Source organism: Schistocerca gregaria, chromosome 1 (genome assembly GCF_023897955.1).
Source record: "Schistocerca gregaria isolate iqSchGreg1 chromosome 1, iqSchGreg1.2, whole genome shotgun sequence".
Taxonomy (NCBI): Eukaryota; Metazoa; Arthropoda; class Insecta; order Orthoptera; family Acrididae; genus Schistocerca; species Schistocerca gregaria.
The window spans coordinates 683,084,862-683,102,436 of NC_064920.1; the positions used below are offsets into that span (position 1 = coordinate 683,084,862).

General features: G+C 42.6%; 1 protein-coding gene across 1 annotated transcript in view; it reads right to left on the minus strand.

Moving 5' to 3' along the window:
- Nucleotides 1–17,575, minus strand: part of LOC126363586 (venom protease-like) — a 211,563-nt gene that overhangs the window by 25,857 nt on the left and 168,131 nt on the right. Inside the window, exons 4-7 of the mRNA XM_050007974.1 lie at nt 16,070–16,348; nt 8,671–8,800; nt 3,472–3,635; nt 1,873–1,974 (exon numbers count right to left, since the gene is read on the minus strand). Of these exons, the coding sequence (XP_049863931.1) occupies nt 1,873–1,974; nt 3,472–3,635; nt 8,671–8,800; nt 16,070–16,348 (675 nt within the window). The remainder of the gene's footprint in view (nt 1–1,872; nt 1,975–3,471; nt 3,636–8,670; nt 8,801–16,069; nt 16,349–17,575) is intronic.

Sequence of the window (17,575 nt, forward strand, 5' to 3'; positions counted from 1 at the left end):
TATTTCAGCATCCCTGTGGACAGCCCATCGTGCGCTTATGTGAGGACAGCCGACTGTGTGGTCCCAAAAGTCGGCTGCTGTGAATACCAAGTCCTGCTCATCCAACACGGATCGACCAAAACTGCAGCAGACGTTCATGAGTCAGCCAGGGGACTGTGCGACCATGTCACGCCAGGACAGTGTGGAGATGACAACTTGGGAATTATCCACAACTGACCCTCAGTGGAAGAGGGCTGCCAGCACACCAGTCTTCTCCTCATCCGACATGTCCCAGTAGACAGCAATGGTAATCATAGCTGTGGTTTGCATCAGGTTGGCTGTGCCTTAGTGTTGAAATCAGGAAGTGGGTGGCTGGAGGACCATCATCGAGCAGCTTTTGTGGTTTCACTGAAACTCAATAGATCGTCATTCTCTCTGGTTAATTCTCTCTGATGGCGCTACTGGATGTGTCTGAGTTCCAGGTTGTCTGCAATGTTTGACTAGTGTAGTGGTACGATGGCGCTAGAAGTTACAGAGTGTTACATTATCCTGCCCTGCTGGGTGTCATTGCTGCATTTGCACTTTTCCTACGCTTTCTAGGAGGTTGTGTGGCAATACTCGCCTGATGCCCAGTCTTCCGCTACATTGGTGGTGTGCCCTGTTGACATGCTGATTGGCACACTTTACTCCTCGGCTCGAAGCTCACTGGGCAGCACTTAAAAAAATTATGTACACCAATATCCTGCTGTGCAACATTAAATAAATTTTGGACAACAAAAGACCAGTTCATTTTAGTGACATAGCCAGACCAGCATTGGCAGTTCATCTCCTGATTGCAGGGCTCCTTCACGACTTTACATTGCAGCTCAAGTCAAACAGACTGTTAGTGATATATATTTTCGGTGCAGTGGACCGCTCATGGAATATGTCAGATGCCAATCGGATTGTTACAAACAGGGACTGTTTGTTTGGCTAGGAAGTCTTTTGTGATGGAGTCCTTGGATAAGAAGTTATGGGTTTACTTGCCGAGTCAAATTCGGGTGTAACATAATCCAGTGAGTCAGATGCTGTCGTTTGGGCATGAAAGTAGGAACCTCGCCAGTTTCACGACAATCAGACTTAGCCCCTGATGACTGTGTTGGAGGCAGCCATCCAAGGCTCTCGATTTTATCACAATCTGGTGTGGCTAGTGAACCGAGAACTTTTTATCCAGGGATTAGTTGTGCACTATCTCGCGAGTTATGACAGGTTGGCATCTTCTATGAAAAACTAATTCACAAGCAGTGCAGAAAGTAAAGGTTTGTTGATTGACAGTTTCTTCATTGACAGTGGTGCATATTGGGGACAGGATGGGGCTACTTAAGTGACATTTTTTCTATTCTCTGAAGTCTTAAGTTTAGGACCTGCCAGAGTGCAGTCAGTGAAGCACATCAGGAATTCCAAGTTTATTGTTTGAATCTCACTATGAACTCAACTGAAACTGGGACAAAAATGCAATATGTGCACCTAGCATACGTAATGCATAAACTGGCATTATCATGTGCTACGCTTCTGTAAGAGGCAGTTAACACCAACAGTCGACTGTCTATACACATGCAGGGGTCTTGTGGAACGTGATTGACATACCAGTATCACACAGCACTAATTGTCAACATCTTAGTGGTGGTTATGGAATTCGTTACTAAAACTTCTTTAGTCCTTCTTTCTTATTAGCTTATGATCTTTTATTATTTCCCTATACGAACTAATTCATATTCTAGTAAGGAACATTAGTACGTAATTGTAACAGTAACGATTTTGTAGATGAAAATTGAAGTTACTAAATGATTTTAAGTATGAACATTGATTAACGTACTCAAAATACTTTCAACAACAAATTTCTTGCATACTTACGAAACTCGATGGCTCCCCATCCGGCTATGAAAGGATTGTACCTGACGAAAGCGTTTGTTCTCAGATCGTCAGCGAGCGGCAAGCAAATTGGGTGCAGATAAACTGTGAGAAGAGAAATAAGTGCTGTAATTTAACTTTAAAAATGTCGTGAACAGTGTCTTTCTAAACATGTGTAATTGATAGTATTACCAACACTCGGTAACTGCTATATTTTGGATACTGATAACGCTGTATGCCTTGAAATTTAGACATGTGCTATACAAACAAACATGAGCTTATAGTTCCCTGTTTGAAATGCAAAATTGCTATACCAACAAGAGTTGGAGGAATGCATTGGCTTGTGAGTTAACATTAATAAACTTGACCGAAGTCAAATAAATTAAATAAAAAAAACAAGAAGGTATGTTATATAGTGACTTTTAAAAGAATGACTTCCGACATTTCATCTGGTTCCAAAGGAGATACTGAATTTTCTACATCAGTGAATTTCCTTCTGGAATACTAGTTTAAACGGGTTGGAGACTGATCGAGTTGCTGATAAGAATGCGCATGGCAGCTAGTATGTCATTTTGCTTTAAGATTTATGCTTGTTTGATTCCATATGAATAATAAGAAGTACGGTGTTCGTGTCTTCAGAAGCCCTGGAACGAAAGCTTCTAAGTTTCTAAGCAAGAACGAGTTCTTACGACATGGCCCTGATGCCATATTCTTGTAATGCTCACATAAAAAACCAAGCAGAACACGAAATGTATTTGCAGTTGCGAATATGGACAACCGTCAGCTGTATAATGGAATGACAACAATGAAAATTTGTGCTGGATAGGGACTCAAACCCAGATTTCCCGCTTATTGCGAGCGGTCACTTTACTATTGAACCATCCGAGCGGGCTTGAGAGCCAGATCCAAAGTCCCATACGTCGTCAACCATGTGTCTACATCCTGTACCTGTACATCCGTTATGTACATTCCCGTACAGGGAAGACATTTTAACTGAAAGTCGCTTGCCCGGTGTCGGCGGCTGTGTTGTTCAGTAGTACGACGCAGTGTTTCTTTGGACATGCATGCACTCAGCTTTTAATAGTGTTGAAGAATACAACAAGAGCACATTTTAAGCGATCTTATTCATAAAAAATATAATGATAATAATAACAGTAATAATACTGAGCGTCTTTCGCCCATCTTATATAACTGTTTCTAACTCCATTGGAGTTGTAAGGCGCTCTCCGAATACAACTGATGAAAATACTAGTTGGCGGAAGGGGAGAAGGAATGTAGGCCATCATAAACTGAGCACTAGCTCAGTGGAACAAGGAAAGATCCTAGACTGGCCCTAGCCGAGCGTGGCACTCAAGTGATTGACGGTTGCCAGCAGCCGGAAGGGGACCTGAAGCCCGTTACCGCCACACCTTATCCATTACAATAGAAATATATCACCAGTGTTAGACAAGGGTTGCTATTTGGAGTGGCCACACTCCTTTTTTATTTTTGAATTTACAAGAAACGCATTATTGTTCATTTTTCGTCAAACGCACAGACAACTTGGTTCGTTAACATTATCATAATACACTTGTCTTGCCAACTGCTTTCCTAAACACTTACATGAGAAAGGAATTTTGTCTTTCAGTTTAAGAATTGCGATGTCATTCTCAAACCGACCCTTGCGATACCCTTCATGCATCTTCTTTTCCAGTATATCTGATTCTATGGGCGTAGCACCATCGTCCTCTGCGAGAAGATTAAGATCTCCAATTCGAACTTTATATCTGAAAAACAAAGAATTAAGAAACAACGATGTATTTCACATCTATGGAATACTGTAAAAAATAATTTTAAACTTCTGAGAAATTAATAACTTATTATAAAGGAATCACGGGTGAAAATGTTTGGAATATTGTTAGAATTACATAGTGCCGATCGTTTTGCAAATCAGTTAAATAAAATAGAAGAAGTGGGCCTGAGTTTATTAGAATATGTTTTTTTTGCATTAATTAGAAGCAATCCTGATAATTTTACCCTCTGATGGAACACGAGTTGCCAAACGCAGGTTTTATGGGCTCAGTATTTTCGTTTCCAGTCCGTATTACTTACTCCGTTGACAGCACATGTCCCTTGAATGTCTGTCTTTACTGACCTCTAGTAATGACCCAAAGAAAAGGATCTTTGTCACCTCTTTAAAAGTGATCGTTCATTTATCACTGCCCGCTAATAATTTGTTCACATTACACGTCAATGCTCGAATAAGATCTTAAGTGCAGCTTTTTTTTTTTTTTTTTTTTTTTTGTAGGATTTACTAAAGGGCTGTTAAATCAAATCCGGTTATAATATTCACTAAAAAGACAATATTCCAAGTTTTAATAAATTGTGTTGGAGTGTTGAAGGAGCGGGACAGATAAGAACGAATCTGCTGGTTTTGCTGTAAGTTTGTGGGAGGGGTGGCCAGGAGGCGGAAGACAGTATGGCACGCGACAACTTCCAAAGGAACAAAGAATTTCCTAAGAGATTATCTGAGGGCAAGGATCCACATGAATTTGTGTTTTTTGAAGAATTTTACAGGCAGGAGCATTTTAAAATCAAAGATATGCCTGTCCAAGGGCTTATATATCGAATACTTCACTAATCTGGCATGAAGGAACAGGTGGCCTTGGAAATAGTGTCACTGGAGAAAAAAGGAGATGATGTGGACGCTCCATACCCGGAAGTCGATGGTCAATCTTTGAAAACAGAACTTTTTCATCTGTAATACAATGTAAAATACCAGAATGACACAAAAGATGTTTTGGTTTCTTAAAAAAGAAGTTCTGGAATTATTTGCTAATGTTGAAGGTCTGAAGTAGAACGCAATTTTACTGCCCTAAGACGAGTGAAGAACTATGTGTGTTCCAGAGCACAGGCAAAATGACGTAGCAGTCTGCAGTGTGCACACGTTCTGTTGAATCAAATAGACTTAAGAAATGTTGCTAGAAAATTTATATCCAGTTCTGACAAAAAAGGAGAAATATATTTGGCTCACTACAGGGCGAACTTTGTAAGATTATTTTACTTTAAGCTGTTGACGTAGTATGTAATTGCCATTTCGGACTTTTTAACTGCTTCCTTTTTTATTCCTGCTTTTCATAGTTTTACATTTGTCTTTTTAAATGTATTTTAAATGTTTGAAGAATAAAGTAAATAAAATCGTGCATGTGATACGAGTACTCTATTTAGATTTCCAGCAAATATTGAAATTAATTTAATTTAAAAAAACTATTCAGTTGGAAACTCTTTTAGGTCGTAATACATAATAACCACGTACGCACTAATAGATTTAAATGTTAATATTATAGAACTTTTTTATGCTCGGGAATCGCAAAATACGTTCCATTCCAGGCTTAAACTGGCACGGTTAAGAGTCTGAGGCATTCAGTATGCTCGAAAAACTAGCTTTCGGTGCTAACTTTTTCAACTTTTTCCAGTAGGATCGCCCCTTTAGACCCCCCTGTGATGCATACCCAGTCTATTAAGTCGTCCTGCCCCTTAGCCTCCTCCCCATAATTTAGTACTGGTGACGCCTGCGGACTTAGGGTCTTTGTATTGTAACTAATGTGCGATGAAGAATAGTTCCTAAAAAGTAAAGCAAATGTGCAGTCTACAGATCTGCTATGTATTTAATTCCACAAAAGCTAAATAAAAGAATAATAAATTAAAAATAATATAAATTAATTAAAATTAAACTGCTGGTTGCAAATACATCACTCAAATTCCATATATCCTATCCAGAAAAAAACTGCAGTACTTAAAAATAGATCAAAGATCAACAAATAGTTAAGAAAAGTGCAATAGAATGTAATAAGGTATGAAATATTATAATATAAATGATAATATGTCTTATATTATAACTAAAACATTCTGACGAAAGCTTAATTCATTTCACGATTGCTGCAAGAGTCTCTGTGGCGATGCCATACCCACAGACAGTTCATTAACAAACATCATACCCATGTATGTGACTCTTTTCTGGACTAATTTTAAACCATTGAAGTTATTATAAAAAATTTTAATACGTAACAGTGATGTAAACACGACAGGAAAAGGAGCCTGTACTCAAAGCAGACAGTACCCCAAGTTACCCAAACGTCATACACACAACACATACACGTCTTATTACACTGAGGCGATAAAAGTAATTCGATAGCGATATGCACACATACAAATGGCGATAGTACCGTGTACAAAAAGTATAAAAACGGCAGTGCATTGACGGAGTTGTCATTTGTTGTCAGGTGAATCACGTAGAACGGTTTATGACGTGATTATGGCCGCACGACGGGAATTAACAGACTTTCCATTTTGGAAATCATTAGAGAATTCACTATTCCGTGATCGACGGTCTCAGGACTGTGCTGAGAATACCACGTTTCAGGCATTACCTCCAACCACAGACTACGCAGTGGCCGATGGCCTTCACTTAACGACCGAGAGCAGTGTCTTTTGCGTTGAGTTGTCGGTGCTAACACGCATCACTGTGTCAAATAACCGCAGAAATCAAAGTGGGGCGTAGACGAACGAACCCGTTAAGATAATATCGTGAAATCTAGTGTTAATGGGCTATGGCTGATGACCGAAGCGATTGCCTCTGCTAACAGCACGACATTACCTGTAGCGCCTCTCATAGGATCGTCACTATATCGGTTGGACGGCAGACAACTGGAAAACCGTAGCCTGGCCTCATCCATATCGATTTCATTTGGTAAGAACTGATGGTAGTGTTCAAATGTGGCGTAGACCGCACAAAACTATAGACCCAAGTTGTCAACAAGGCACTGTGAAAGCTGGTGGTGGCTCCATAATGGTGTGCGCTGTGTTCACATGGAATGGACCGCGTCCTCCGGCCCAAAAGAATCGAACATTTAGTGGAACTGGTTTTGTTCGACAACTTGGAGACCGTTTGCAGCTATTTTGTACAGAAACAAGATGGCAATTATAAGAGTCAAGGGGCATGAAAGGGGAGTAGTGGTTGGGAAGGGAGTGAGACAGGGTTGTAGCCTCTCCCTGATGTTATTCAATCGGGATATTGAGCAAGCAGTGAAAGAAAAAAAAAGAAAAATTCGGAGTAGGTATTAAAATCCATGGAGTAGAAATATAAACTTTGAGGTTCGCCGATGAAATTGTAATTCTGTCAGAGACAGCAAAGGACTTGGAAGAGCAGTTGAACGGAATGGACAGTGTCTTGAAAGGGTATAAGACGAACATCAACAAAGGCAAAACGAGGATAACGGAATCTAGTGGAATTAAGTCGGTTGATGCTGAGGGAATTAGATTAGGAACTGAGACACCTAAAGTAGTAAAGGAGTTTTGCTATTTGGGGAGCAAAATAACTGATGATGGTCGAAGTACAGACGATATAAAATGTAGACTGGCAATGGCAAGGAAAGCGTTTCTGAAGAAGAGAAATTTGTTAACATCGAGTATAGATTTATGTGTCAGGAAGTCGTTTCTCAAAGTATTTGTATGGAGTGTAGCCATGTATGGAAGTGAAACATGGACGATAAATAGTTTAGACAAGAAGAGAATAGAAGCTTTCAAAATGTGGTGCTACAGAAGAATGCTGAAGATTAGTGGGTAGATCATATAACTAATGAGGAGGTATTGTATAGAATTGGGGAGAACAGGAGTTTGTGGCACAACTTGACAAGAAGAAGGAACCAGTTGGTAGGACATGTTCTGAGGCATCAGGGGCTCACAAATTTAGCATTGGAGGGCAGCGTGGAGGGTAAAAATCGTAGAGGGAGACCAAGAAATGAATACACTAAACAGATTCAGAAGGATATAGGTTGCTGTAAGTACTGGGAGACGAAGACAGGATATAGTAGCATGGAGAGCTGCATGAAACCAGTCTCAGGACTGAAGACCGTATCAACAACAACTTGGAGACCGTTTGCAGCCATTCATGTACTTCATGTTGCCAAACAACGATAGAATTTTTATGGATGACAATGCACGATGTCGTCAGGCGATAATGGCTAGCAACTGGTTTGCAAAACGTGCTGGACGATTGAGCGAATGATATGGCCACCCAGAGAGTTAGACAAGGACCCCATCGGAAATTTATGGCAAATAGTCGAAAGGTCGGTTTGTGAACGAAATCCTGCACCGATAGCACTTTCCCAATTGCGGCCGGCTGTAGAGGCAGCATTGCTGAATATTTCTTGGTTCAAATGGCTCTGAGCACTATGGGACTCAACACCTATGGTCATCAGTCCCCTAGAACTTAGAACTACTTAAACCTAACTAACCTAAGGACATCACACAACACCCAGCCATTACGAGGCAGAGAAAATCCGTGACCCCGCCTGGAGTCGAACCCGGGAACCCGGGCGTGGGAAGCGAGAGCGCTACCGCACGACCACGAGATGGGGGCTTCCAAAGACTTGTGGAGTCCATGCCACGTTGAGTTTCTATACTACGCCGGGCAAAAGGAGGTCCCGCGCGGTATTAGGAGATATCTCATGACTTTAATCACCTCAGAGGAACTGATGTAAGTCCACCTAACCATGGAAGCTGGAACAAACAAAACGCGCAGTGGTAATAAAAATAAATAGTAAGTCGTTACAGTAAACTTCTAATTCCAATTGAAATAGTCTTTCTGTCTGCGCACGTTTGACATCACACTCCACCGCAACACTACGTCGAGGGTCATAGCAGACGTCCGGTGTCGGTGGGTTCGACCGACCCGCAAAAATCGATCGCACATGGATCTGTGGGATTAAGGGTGTTGTGCACGCCACAGTTCGGGCGGTGCTGGGTGGGCGGCTTACGTACAGGTCGGATCTGTTGTAGACGCAGTGGGCGGCGGTGAGCACGTGCTGGTCCGTGATGAGCGCGCCGCCACACAGCACGCGCGGTCCGTTGCTGCCGCGGTAGATCAGCGCAGTCAGCCACGGCCACGCCCCTGCAACACGGCACACCCGCCACTCAGCCCGCTGGCAATACAACACACCGCTGGCCGTCCAAATTCCAACAGCAGACATAGCTGATAATTAAATCTTAAACTAGAGTAGAAGAAACACTTCATTAAATTTGTACAGGTATGTGATTTGGGGGTTGTAACACCCAACGACCCCCTTAAAGTCAATTAAGACAGAATATCATAATATGAGCAGTAAGGAGTTATCTTGGCAAATACGACATCTTTCCCGATAAGCTACCAAGAAGTTTTGATAACAACAACGTTATACATCACTGAGAGTTTTTGTTATGAAAAGAGGGGGAAGAAACCTCAGATTTAATTAATGGACAAATATCCAAGTGATAATTGCAATTAATATCTTGAAAGCTAAGTCCAAGGTGATGTTAGTCAGAGATAACTTTTATGTGGAAGAGAGTTGCAAGCGCAACGAAGAAATTCAATGCGCCTACAATACTCTTTCACAGAAGAAGTCGCTTGCTGGCTCTCGTCCCGTAAAGACGTGCGAGAACAATTCTATTCTTAGTTATTGGGAGTACGGAACACGACGAGAAGTGTTTCTTGCGTGACGTGATTCACGAACTTCGGAAACTGATTTTCTAAGCAGACAGGAACTAATAGACGCGTTGGAACTAAAAGAAGAGTGGATAGTACATCAAAGGACTACACTCAATTAGTTTCGATTAGGACACAATTACACGACTTCACGAAGATAATACAATTACGCTGAAGAGTCAAGTTATAGTAATTGTCAAGAAACTTAATTTTAATAGAACTGACTTTACCAACCAAGAGCATGTGCGTATGGTGCGAAAGTTATAAAGCATTTAGTGGCCAAGGAACAATAAACTGTTCGTTCCAAGAGAAATAGCAAGGGTGGACTACATTATTAAGTGATTTAATCAATGATAGTTAACCAACGACTGTTCAGCTGGGACAAGTTAATCTGAATATCAAAATACCTACTTCATTAATTGAAAAGAGAAATTTTTAACATTTTTTTTTTAACATTACGGCGTAGGTTCATTCAGACGTGATCAAAGAGTATCTGTGGATCTCGCTTCATACAGGTGCAACAACTCCATAGCAACGAGTCAACGGTCGAGAAGACTGATAATTACAATGTTTCCTCACAATTGGTGGTGTGTACGATGCGGATGAAATAAGATTTAACAACTACTGCATATCCGGGGAATGAATCAGTCAATCTTAAATCAGAAGAAGCATCCATCGTCCGAGTTCGAATTTCAGCTCTACGGCGTCGGCAATATCAGCACGCGGTTGGAGTGCGGGGACGCCACAGGGTGTACAGGGTGGGCAGCAGCAATGGCTCTTACCAGGCTGTGCATCCAGTCGAAGAACAGATATGGTCTGTCATTCCGTGGGGCTTCAGTTGTATAGCAGCGTTCGTGATGAGGGGGCTACGCTCTCCGCTACCCACGGTCAGATGTTTTCAGTGGCGTGAGGGATATGACCATGGCGACAGCCGAACGACCTCTGTATCGCAAGTTTGGTTGGGATAGCATAGGCAACGTGAACCCTTCCGTCGTCTTGTTTATTAGAGCACAGCCACTGGCCTTATCACGTTGTAAATGTAGCGCCTGATGTTTAAATTACAGCTATGCGAATCAAAAATGATAGCATAGTGTACCCAGTGCCTCTCCGCACTATCGTGTCAGTTGGTTGGTCCCTATGACGACGATGAATGCAATCTGACTACGTCCATTCTGTTCGTAGATATACAGGGTGACAATTTTGAGCTATATGAAATACATTGGTCATAACTTCTGAAGGGTTTACGCTAGGACGTTCAAACTGCACGGTTGACCGCAGGGCATTATGGGAATTAGTATGCGCATCCCCATGCGCCTTGTTGTTGTTGAAAATGTTACGGAACAGCGTGCCTGAGCGTATAGCGCTTGTGAAGGCCTACTAAGCCAGCAATACAAGACCAATAACGGCTCAAAGGAAGTTTGCGACCGAGTTCAAGCTGAAGATAACTAGTCCAAGTGTGCTAACAATTAAGAATTTGATTCGCAAGTTTGAGAGAACGGGTAGTGTTCGTGATGATAGTGTCGGCAATGTTGGTCGTCCATAAAAGTTGAAAAGAGCTGAAAACATTGAGAAGACAAGCTCTGTGTTTCAAACCAGCCCCAGGAAATCGTTCAGACGAGCTGCACAACAGGTGAGGGAATGAACCGGGAGACACTGCCACAAATTGTTGTTAAAGACCTGCGTCTCTGCCCATACGAAATTCAAACCCATGAGCCAGGCTTAAACCCCAGGGCATGGAACAGCAGCTGTGTTTCGCCAACACTATTGTCACAGAATTGATGAACGTGACTTTGATGTGACTATGGTTTGGCTTATTGACGAAGCCCACTTTCATTTGGATGGATTCGTCAGTAAGCGAAACTGGCGTATTTTGGGGGAATGAGAGTGCGCATTTCGCGATCGAGGTATCTCTTCACTCTCAACGGATGACAGTGTGGTGTGCGATATTCCTTGATGTCACAGTGACTACCGAACGGAGCATGAAGGTTTTGGAAGATGACTTCATCCCCATAATCCAAAGTGATCCTGATTTCGACAAGATGTCGTTCATGCAAGTCGGAGCTCGATCTCATCGAAGCAGGAGAGCATTTGATGTCCTGCACTAGCACTTTGGATACCGCAATCTGCTCTGGGGTACCCGGAGGCCACTTTCACGGGCCTCTATTGGCCACCATATTCTCCGGATGTAAATACACGCGACTCCTTTTTGTGGGGTTATATTAAAGACAATTACCGCAAAACCAGTACTAAGCTGAAAACAGCCATTCAGAAGGTCATCGACAGCATCGATGTTCCGACACTTGAGCAGGTTATGCAGAAATCGCTGTTGATCTGCGCCACATCATCGCCAATGATGGCAGGCATATCGAACGTGTCATAACCTAAATCAGACTATCTGTAGTGACGTTTATATGTCAATTAAAGTGTGTGCACGCCGCAGCTTATGACTAATTTACGTTTTTTTGTCATGTAGTTCAATAACTGTCATGCCGCATCAGTCGTGATGCTGTATGTAGAACCGACGACTTGACTTCATTTGAAAGATAACGTGCTGCTCACTCCTACGTCCTGAGTTGTCCTTGGGCTCGTTTCTCTCTGCTGCCGCATCAAGGGTAGTCGCAATAATGGTCACTTTGCTGGCAGCCTGTGGTTATCCAGACGTCGCTACATCATCTATGCAGATACTTGTCTTCATATAGACAAGTCCAGTTCCCAAGTGAAGTTACGTGATGTAGCTATACGGTCCTTCATGACAGATCGAGAATATGTCTGCCCTCTTCAATGCTAGCCGCATGGGGCATGAGGGGGATCGCTAAACGGCATCTCTGAATTGTATCTCTATCTGTGCACGTGTAACTAAAGGTGTTATGTAACTTCCAAGATCTGTAAGTGACGTGTAAAATAAAGTTGTTTGTTAACTGACGTTAAATCAGCTTCTAATTGCTACCACAATTTTTTCTGGTGACGAAACCCGGAAAAAGAGCTCGGGAACTTTTGGATTCTCTCAGACGTCAACGATAATTCAAGAAGACTACACATCAAGTTTGCCTTTGAAATTCGGCTGAATGCTCAAGGGAAATAGCCAGTGGGTTTTCGTTAATCATGTCTTCGTTAACTTTGTCAACCTGCCGTACAATTAGTCCTTCCAAAACACATTCCGAAACTTCTGGGATTTGGAGACAATAGGCTAATATGTGGCGATCAGGACAGAAGAGTGAATGCGAAGGATTCAGCACATGTTGACGGATTTCAAACTTCCTTCTCTACCGAGTGTCAACGAAGAATGGAAGATTTATTCAGGAGAAAGAGCTTTACAAATCGAGCAAGTCAATAACGCGTTGGTCGTCTCTGGCCCTTATGCAAGCAGTTATTCGGCTTGGCATTGATTGATAGAGCCGTTGCTATTCCTGATCAGAAATATAGTGCCAAATTCTGTCCAATTGATGCCTCATATCGTCAAAATCCGGAGCAGGTTGGAGAGCCTTGCCCATAATGCTCCAAACGTTCTAAATTGGGGAGAAATCCGGTGACATTGCTGCCACAGCTGTTTTGAATGGAGATATTGACATAATGATGAACAAGCAAAGTAAATAAAAGCAACGAAGTAATATTGAGCAATGGATATTGTTAAAAGCAACTGTTATGCATTGAAAGACAGGAATCAAAGTTATTGTCCTTACCACAATACACAGATAAAAAAACAGAAAACTCCTTAGACGTATACAAAATTCCAGAGGAAAATGAACAACTACTTTGAATGCAGATATTGATATAATAATACTGAGCAAAACTTGTGAGAATGGTGATAAAAACACGATAAAAACTTGGATAATAATTACAATATGTGGTATAAATAGCGCTACGACATTTTATGGCCCAAGAAAATAAAATGAAGATATATAATTGTAACTTCTTTCATATAAGTAGCTGTAAAAGTATTTTCATTGAAAAAGAAAAAAAATAACATACCTAACTTCAGCCTACGGCAAACCAACCTAATTTTTTACACTCTCAGGTATCTGTCGTCCTTCGGTTATTATCGTCGAGGAGATAGTTAGGTTCTAGTGTTGATGCCGTGCTTATTTCATAACACTATTTACGGTCTTTGTTTTTATGTCCCAAATATGTTTTAAATTGTTGTCAGTTGCGTTATCTTCGGTGGGTGCTTCAAATTTAATGGTCAGAATTTTGTTCTAGAATTGTTTTTGCTATGGGCAATTTTTGATTTTCGATACTGTAAAACAAATCTCTTCCACTGTAAGCTCTTTGCTTTCCACATTGTGGGAAGTGGTGGTATGGGCCAAAACAAGGAAAAAATGTCCAGTAAACATCTGCTCTTAATTGCATACCTTAAGAGCTATGAGCACTTGGACATCTTCGCTACTTTGAAACAGAAGTCTTCTAATGAACAAGTGCTCTTAATTATTAAGGAATGCATTTTAGAACACATGTCCGCTGGGCATTTTTTATTGGTTTGGTCTATACTACAACTTCCCAAAACATGGAAAACATGGAGCTTGCAGTAGATCGGTTTCACAGTATCCAAGATAACTAATTGCTCATGGCTCTTAAGGTGTGCGTTTTAGAGCGCAGGGTTACTGACTTTTTTGTTTCGAATGATCATTCCTGTTATATCCTTGAATACTGACCATCACTTTTGAAACACCCTGTATATACATATTTGTTTCTTGGTGTATCTGAGAATTTACTTAACCATTTCTAATGTGTGTTTAAATTGTGCTTTTATTTCTTTTATGTAGGTGTACAGAATGGAAGCTAGATAATACCTGTGTGTTAATACTTGACCTTTCATTATGGTGACATTGATCTCTAAGTTAATCTAAGAGGCGTGTTTTTTAAGTAAGTACCGTTTTGCCACACCGCGGCCGCAGCGCTCCGGTCGGCGATATGCGCATGCGCACGGGGCACCTACATCTGTTGTCTACGCACTGACGCCATTACTGTCTGATTCTTCCTTGTTTACGTTGTGTACTGAGTGTTTAAGGTGCCTCCGATAATCGTGAGTCCCGGCGACTGTGAAATACAGGCTGTTATAAGATTTTTTAGTGCTAAAGGCTTAAAAGCGATCGATATTCATCGTGAGATCTGTGCAGTTTACGGAGAAAACATTATGAGTGATGGAATGGTGAGGAAGTGGGTGAGAGTATTTAAAGATGGCCGCACAAATGTGCATGATGAACAATGGAGTGGGTGTCCTTCAGTCATTAATGAAAGTTTGGTGCAGTAAGTGGACAATAAGGTGAGAGCAAACAGACGCTTTACGATTTCCTCCTTGCGGGATGACTTTCCTAATGTTTCTCGTAGTGTTTTGTATGTCATTGTCACCGAGCACTTGAATTACCAAAAACAGTGCGCACATTGGATACCGAAAATGTTGACAGATGTGCACAAAACCAAACGTTTCGACAGTGCATTGACTTTCCTTGAGCAGTACCACGACGACGGTGATGATTTCTTAAGTCAAATTGTTATGGGCGATGAAACATGGGTGGCGTACATCACACCAGAATCAAAGCAACAGTGCATGGAATGGCGGCATTCAGTTTCACCCAGAAAAGTGATGTTTAAGCAAACAATTTCTGCCTGGAAAATCATGTGCACAGTTTTTTGTGGACAGCAAAGTAGTATTGCTTGTGGAATTTCTGCCTCATAATGGGAATGCAGCACTTACTGTTAGACATTGCACAATCTGCACCGCCGACCATGGTGGGCGTGCGGTTCTAGGCACTTCAGTCCAGAACCGCAGGACTGCTACGCTCGAAGGTTCGAATCCTGTCTCGGGCATAGATGTGTGTGATGTCCTGAGGTTAGTTAGGTTTAAGTAGTTCTAAGTTCTAGAGGACTGATGGCCTAGGATGTTAAGCCCCATAGTGCTCAGAGCCATTTGAAGCAATCTGCGCGGTTCAGTTCAGAACAAAGGACGTGGCAAGTTGAGCAAGGGCATCGTTTTGCTGCAAGAGAATGCCTATCCGCATGTGGCGAATCAGACCAAAGATCTCATCACATCTTTTCGTTGGGAAACTCTAGATCATCCTTCGTACAGCCCCGACCATGAGCCGTGACTACAATCTGTTCCTGCACTTGAAGAAACACCTCGGCAGTCAGCATCTTCAAGATGATGACGAAGGCAAAACGGTGGTTAACAAGTCAGGTGGCAGACTTCTATGAGGAGGGTATTCAAAAACTGGTACAACATTATGACAAGTGCCTCAATATTGACGGAAATTATCTAGAAAAGTAGATTAAGGTACAGGCTTTCATGTAAAAATAAAATTATTGAGGTATCTTAGAACATATTTTTAATTTCAAAACGGTACTTACTTAAAAAAACACGCCTCGTATGAAGTTTTATTAACTGAGCCTGGTGGATTATTTAACTTGTAATTTTGGAGGCATTGTGTTCTTTTGACATTATTAACACAAAAGGGAAAATAAAAAGTGGCTCGTGTTAAAACTGAACAAAATGTTGTTTAACATGTATCAGAGCATTACCACTCCTAACACAACCACTGCATTAACGCCTGGTGCTGTCTTGGCATACCTGAAGAAACTTGTGGACTCTGATCGTCGCCTGATTGAGACTATTATCAACGCTAGAAGCCATGTTACAGGGTACCAGAGCGGTGTCCACCGGTAGGGAGAAAGTTATCGTTCGGAGTGCGCACGTGGGCCGCTTACCGAGCTCGGCCTTCTTGCCGCCTATGATGCGGACGTGCGTGGTGTTGCTGTAGCCGCAGCGGCCGGGCGCCGGCTCGCCGGGCACCGGGATGGCGGTGCGGCCCTGCAGCTGCGCCTCCTGGCGCGGGCAGCAGACGCGCGGGTCCGAACCCTCGTAGCCGCACAGAGAGTCACGCAGCCGCTGCGTCACGCCCGGCTCATTCCTCCGCGAGAGCAGCGCCAGCAGCTCGTCGCACCGCCGGATGTTGATGCACACCTCGTTCTGCTTGCAGTTCGCACCTGCTCCAAACACAAACACACAAATACAGGAGCTAGACAAAAATACGGAAACATAAAAAACACGACACGTCACCATTTACGCGAGTATGCGGGCCATTAAAATTGGTACACCAAGAAGAAATGCAGATGATAAACGGGTATTCACTGGACAAATATATTATACTAGAATTGACATGTGATTATATTTTCACGCAATTTGGGTGCATGGATCCTGAGAAATCAGAACGCAGAATAACCAACTCTGGCCGTAATAATGGCCTTGATACGGCTGGGCATTGAGCCAAACAGAGCTTGGATGGCGTGTACAGGTACAGCTGCCCATGCAGCTTCAACACGATACCACAGTTCATCGAGAGTAGTGACTGGCGTATTGTGACGAGCCAGTTGCTCAGGCACCATTGACCAGACGTTTTCAGTTGGTGAGAGATCTGGAGAATGTGCTTGCCAGGGCATCAGTCGAACATTTCCTGTATCCAGAAAGACCCATACAGGACCTGCAACATGCGGTCGTGCATTATCCTGCTGAATTGTAGGGTTTCGCAGGGATCAAATGAAGGGTAGAGCCACTGGCCATAACACATCTGAAATGTAACATCCACTATTCAAAGTGCCGTCAGTGCGAACAAGAAGTGACCGAGACGTGTAACCAATGGCACCCCATACCATCACGCCGTGTGATACGCCAGTATGGCGATGACGAATACACGCTCCCAATGTGCGTTCACCGCGATGTCGCCAAACACGGATTCGACCATCGTGATGCTGTAAACAGAACCTGGATTCATCCAAAAAAAAATGACGTTTTGCGATTCGTGCACCCAGGTTCGTCGTTGCGTACACCATCGGAAACGCTCCTGGCTATGATGCAGAGTCAAGGGTAACCGCAGCCATGGTCTCCGAGCTGATAGTCCGTGCTGCTGCAAACGTCGTCGAACTGTTCGTGCAGATGGTTGTTGTCTTGCAAACGTCCCCATATGTTGACTCAGGGATCGAGATGTGGCTGCACGATCCGTTAAAGCCATGCGGATAAGATCCCTGTCATCTCGACTGCTAGTGATACGAGGCTATTGGGATCCAGCACGGCGTTACGTATTACCTTCCTGAACCCGCCGATTCCATATTTTGCTAACAGTAATTGGATCTCGACCAACGCGAGCAGCAATGTCGCGATACGATAAACCGCAATCGCGATAGGCTACAATCTGACCTTTATCAAAGTCAGAAACG